At 43.8% G+C, this 4,882-nt stretch overlaps 2 protein-coding genes across 2 annotated transcripts, besides 10 other annotated features; both read left to right on the plus strand.

Moving 5' to 3' along the window:
- The first annotated feature begins 728 nt into the window (after positions 1 to 728).
- Positions 729 to 771: a microsatellite.
- A 122-nt stretch (positions 772 to 893) lies between these two features.
- Positions 894 to 921: a microsatellite.
- A 79-nt stretch (positions 922 to 1,000) lies between these two features.
- Positions 1,001 to 1,030: a microsatellite.
- Positions 1,031 to 1,181: 151 nt separating this feature from the next.
- TraAM80_09308 (putative hydroxymethylglutaryl-CoA lyase, putative,3-hydroxy-3-methylglutarate-CoA lyase) lies at positions 1,182 to 2,468 on the plus strand (the record flags this gene model as incomplete). The annotated part of the gene is made up of 1 exon (XM_029386000.1): positions 1,182 to 2,468. One exon carries the CDS (start codon positions 1,182 to 1,184, stop codon positions 2,466 to 2,468), a length of 1,287 nt encoding a protein of 428 aa, XP_029234135.1.
- Positions 2,469 to 2,572: 104 nt separating this feature from the next.
- Positions 2,573 to 2,641: a microsatellite.
- Positions 2,642 to 2,668: 27 nt separating this feature from the next.
- Positions 2,669 to 2,690: a microsatellite.
- A 275-nt stretch (positions 2,691 to 2,965) lies between these two features.
- Positions 2,966 to 3,029: a microsatellite.
- Positions 3,003 to 3,056: a microsatellite.
- Positions 3,057 to 4,006: 950 nt separating this feature from the next.
- Positions 4,007 to 4,026: a microsatellite.
- Positions 4,027 to 4,051: 25 nt separating this feature from the next.
- TraAM80_09309 (ubiquitin-conjugating enzyme E2) lies at positions 4,052 to 4,540 on the plus strand (the record flags this gene model as incomplete). The annotated part of the gene is made up of 1 exon (XM_029386001.1): positions 4,052 to 4,540. One exon carries the CDS (start codon positions 4,052 to 4,054, stop codon positions 4,538 to 4,540), a length of 489 nt encoding a protein of 162 aa, XP_029234136.1.
- A 183-nt stretch (positions 4,541 to 4,723) lies between these two features.
- Positions 4,724 to 4,744: a microsatellite.
- A 102-nt stretch (positions 4,745 to 4,846) lies between these two features.
- Positions 4,847 to 4,882: a microsatellite.

The raw sequence follows: 4,882 nt of genomic DNA on the forward strand, positions 1-4,882 counted from the left end.
TTTTGATTTTGTTACTATTCCCTAACAAAGAGAAAAAAAAATAAGGAAGCCTGAAGTTATTCTATTAGCAGCCCATGGAAAGAACGTGTGAAGGGAGTGGGCTCTGTTGAGGACGGCGCGTCTTCTTGAACCCGCATATTTATCTCTTGATTGCTTGTGTTGCGATTGCAGCGATACCACTGCGGGAGATGGTGAGTCCAGCTCTTTTTTTGCATGTGCCATCACCCCTCAGCTCCCTGCGTATGTCCTCCACGCAGAGCAGTCTGGCGACTGCGGGGATCCACGTAGTGCCACTTCGTCAGGTTACTACGGCGGGCCCTGTTATTATTGCGTACGTTTTTTTTTTTGGGGGGGATTTGTTTGTTTGTGGGTGCCTGTAATTGTTGGGTAAATTTTGTCCTCAGTGAGAGATGCGGGGCGCACTGAAGCCCACCGTGATCGCTCCTTTTTGTGGGAGGAGGGGGACTGTCATGGTTTTTCCCAGGCACAATTTTCTATTGCTTCTTTTTTATTTTAATTTTTCTGTTGGCGTGCGTACAAAGGGAGAGTGAGTGGAACTAGTGTGTGTTTTGTGTCTGCTGTTCCTCTTCAAGTAAGAGAATACACCGCAAGATTGTGTAGGTCTTTTTGCTTCCAGGCACACGAACAACCCGGTGGGCGTTGAGAAAAAGGAATAGAAAAGTTTGGACAAAAAACAGTCGGGCGTATTGTGGAGGAAACTGTCAAACCACACAGACACACACTAAACACAAAAAAAGCACACAAACAGACGAGCAAAGGCAAGCACGGCAAGTACATCAGCGTACCAGGCGTGTATATATCTGTTTTGTCTGCAGTACGTATTTTGTCTACAAACTAAGAAGAGGTGGAAAGGGGAAAGAATTTGCAGCCATTATATTATATATACATATATATATAATAAAGGAAAGCGCCATTTTTGTGGTAGGTGCAGGCTTTTGGCGAGCCAAAACACACATTCTAGGAGGCTCTTACAAATCAAAGTAGAAAGAGGAGGAGGAGGAGGAGGAGGTGTATTACATAGTTTACACGACGATTTATTTTGTAGCTATTTCCTTCTCTTGTTTGCTTGTATTTACCAGCCTGTGGCCTCGGTTCTTGCCTTGCTCAGTAAACGTTAAAACTGCAAACAACGAGGTTAAACAAGCAAGGGTAACTTGGCGATGTTGTTCTCGAGGTTTTTGTTGGCGCCAGTCCATCTGGTGGAGTGTCCACGCGACGCGATGCAGGGGATCCCTCACTTTATTCCAACAGCGCACAAGGTCCGTTATTTGAATGCGCTCTTGAAGTGTGGGTTTCATACAATTGATTGTGCCTCATTTGTCTCTGCGCGGGCCGTGCCGCAGATGCGAGATAGTGCGGAAGTGCTTGCCGGCTGCAACCGTGCACTCCTAATGGGCGGAAATGCCCCAAAGCTTTTAGTCGTGGTTGCATCTCAGGCAGGGTTTAAGCGGGCAATTGAAACGCCTATTCTGAGCGTCATTGGGTACCCACTCTCCTGCTGTGAAAGGTTTCAACAACTCAATACGAAGAAGAGCATTGCGGAGGCTCTGGACGATGTTAGGCACATGCAGAATGTTGTGCTAGATGCGAATGCTGCGATACAATCCAGCATTGGACTTCCATTGGGCGTCACCAAGAAGAAGGAAATGGTTGTTTACCTTTCTATGGCGTTTGGTAACCCATATAGAGAACATTACAGTCCAGAAGTTGTGGAGAGGCTTGCTTCAGAGTTGGCTTCTATTGGAGTGCGCAGAATCAGTCTTGCTGATACCGTTGGTGTCTCAGAGCCGCAGATGACGTATGATCTTTTTAAACGATTGCAAAAGAAGTTTCCTGAAATTTCTTTTGGTGCACACTTTCACAGTGATACAGCAACATCCAAAGAAAAGATAAATGCGGCGTTGGATGCGGGATGCAAGCTATTTGACAGTGCACTTGGGGGCATGGGGGGCTGTCCGTTTGCAAGGAAGAACGACCTTGTTGGTAATGTGGCGACGGAAACTGTGCTGCAGGTACTAGAAGAGCGCAACCTCCTACCTGCAGCGATTGACCGCAAACAAATAAAAGAGTGTATCCTTCTTAAGCAACACATATTTGGAGTCACGGTGAAGGACATGCTGTTGTCACAGAGCCTTCGTGATGAAAAGTGTTTTGCACAACTGTGTCAGGAACACTTTAAATTGTACGATGCCGATGACAATGGAATGCTGGACTACGACGGTTTCCGCTCAAGCATGCTTGGGGTCTTTGAAGAGTTGGGCTGTGAGGCACCCAGCGAGGAAAAAATCCGCTCAAGCTTTCACAAAATTGACCTGCAGAAGCTTGGGAGCATCACAGTTGACGCCTATATGATGGGTGCTAGACGACTTCTTTTGAAGCGACTGAGTTTTTTTCCCAAATCGAAGTCTGATAAGAGTTGCGGTTATCACCAACCCCTTGCCGCCTAGGGCCAAACACCAAGTACTGGTCCGTACGAGGAAATGAGGGAAACTCAAATAAATACACATACGAAAAAAAAAGAAGGGCTAAACTAAACATTGAATAAAATATCTTTGCTTTTTGTTTTTGCTTCTTTTTGATTTTGTAAAGTGGGTTCTCTTTTGTTTTTGCGTGTGTATTTTACACGCCCCATCGTTGCTTTTTTTTTTGTTGTGTGTGTGTGTGTGTGTTTTATTTGGATTCCTTTATCACACGCTTTGCTGTTTCTATTATCCTTTGTGTAATGACAGGGATGCATACAATTTATATCTTTCCCTTTCGGGGCGGGGAGAAAGTGCAATTGGAAAAAGCGGACTTAAGGGGACTATTCTTTTTTCTTCCAAGTTGCATGAGCACTAGTTCTACTTTCGCTTTTCTTGTTGTGGTGGAGGTGGGAAGTAGCAGAAGGAGCTGCTTGCGAGTGTTTTTTCTCTTTCTTATTTGCGTGAACCCACGCGTACACTCATATATGTATGTCCATGCATATGTGCACCCGTATTGTGTATATCTATGTGTGTGTGTATATATATATATACAAGTAGATATATCTACTTATAATGGTGTTGCTTGTTTTTTTTTATTTTTGTAGGGAGGGGGGACAGCAGCGTCGATGCCGCCTCCCACGTAATCAATTTTATCATCAATACCCTTCACTGTATTATTTTGCCCCATGGGCGTTGGTGGGTTTTTATTTGGTGTGTGTGCGTGTGTGCTACGGATAATAGACGATGCCAACGTTATTGAGGGAACAACACAAAAACGACCTTGAAGAAAAAAATGAGAGAAAGTGAGAGACACCTGCGTAAAGGAAAATCAATTCACGGTACCGAATCCACCAAGTTGTGACGAGCTGTAGAGAAGGTAAATGAAACTTTTTGGATTCATGTGTTTGACATCTTTTTTTTTTTTTACTATTTATTTACGTTTGTTTGTTTGTTCTGCTTGCTTGCTGTTGTTTTTAGGACTGCTCTTGTCTCTCCTTTCTTCCTACTTTATTGCTTGTCTTTGCTTCCTCTACGCTGCAGGCACCGCACAGAGCTAATGGTATTGGGTGTTTGGGGTGCAGGAAGCAGCAAATGTTGGTGAAATCGGTGTAATTTTTTAATTTTTTTCCTTCATACCCTCGCCTCTTTTTGTATCTTTTTTTATATATATACGTTGACTTGTATGTGCGTGTGCATGTGCGAGTGCCTTTTTATGTCGTTTATGTCCTGCTGGCCGTCAGGCGTGAGGATAAGAAGGCTGTAATGAAATATTGACCTCTCAGGTGGGTTTTTTTTTGTTGCCACATTACTTTTGGTTCTTCTTTTTTGTTGTTGCATTGTCTTTGTGAAATGTATTGTTTTCTGCAGATTGACGTGTCAACCTCTTTACGCATACCTTTTGTGGCGACTCACTCACTTTGCATGTGCGCGTGTTTGCTGAGGCGTTGACTGGCTCTGCACACATCTACACCATTAGGTTCTCTTCTTAGAGGTGAAGTGAGGCGACGTGTGCTCTGCGTGGCAAAACAAAAAAAAAAAAAAAGCCTTTTAAAAAGGAAGGGGGAGGAATGAAGAACATTGCCGTCAAAAGGATTAGCAAGGATCTTAGGCTCCTTGTTGAGGATGTTCACGCATGTAGTGAAGCCAAGAGCACTCATGGTACAGAATCTGCTGTTATTGTTGCTGTTGATGCGGATAGCACCTATACCTGGACGCTGAAAGTGAAAGCTCCCACTGATAGCATCTACGGTGGCGCTGACAGCGTATACCAACTTTCGGTACTTTTTTCCGAAGACTATCCACATGAGCCACCAATGGTGCGTTTTGTTACCGCAATATACAGCCCCTTGGTGACAAAAGAAGGCGGAATTTGTGATCGGATGGTTCGCATCAACTGGACTCCTGACCAACATGTCTCTGACGCCATACATCTTGTCTTGGATAGCGTGTTTTCTCAATACAAGAACTGCCATGAAAATGATGTCTACCCTGAGGCACGTTATTGTTTAGATAATTATCCACAGGAATTTGCTGAAAGAGTACGGCGGGGTCATTGATTGCCTCGTGCATTAAACGCGATGAACTCTGTTGGAGGTTTTTTTTTATTTGCTTGTATGATTGCTCATATGTGTGCATATGTGCTTTTGTTTGCTTCTTTTGCATAGGTATACATATATTGGGTTTATTTGTTGGTATTTGTCCAACAACACAGTGCGTGCCACCCAACTGTGGATAAAGTTTATATATATATATATATATATGAGAATGAATGTTTGAAGGGCAGTGATGACTTTATTATTTCCTGGCGGCAGGCTTCTCCGCACGTGTTGCTTCTGTTGTTGAAGAGGCACTTCCTGTTCTTTACACACACACACACACACACACACACACACACACAC

Source organism: Trypanosoma rangeli (genome assembly GCF_003719475.1).
Source record: "Trypanosoma rangeli strain AM80 chromosome Unknown Tra_15.4_contig_00555, whole genome shotgun sequence".
NCBI classification, from domain to species: Eukaryota; Euglenozoa; class Kinetoplastea; order Trypanosomatida; family Trypanosomatidae; genus Trypanosoma; species Trypanosoma rangeli.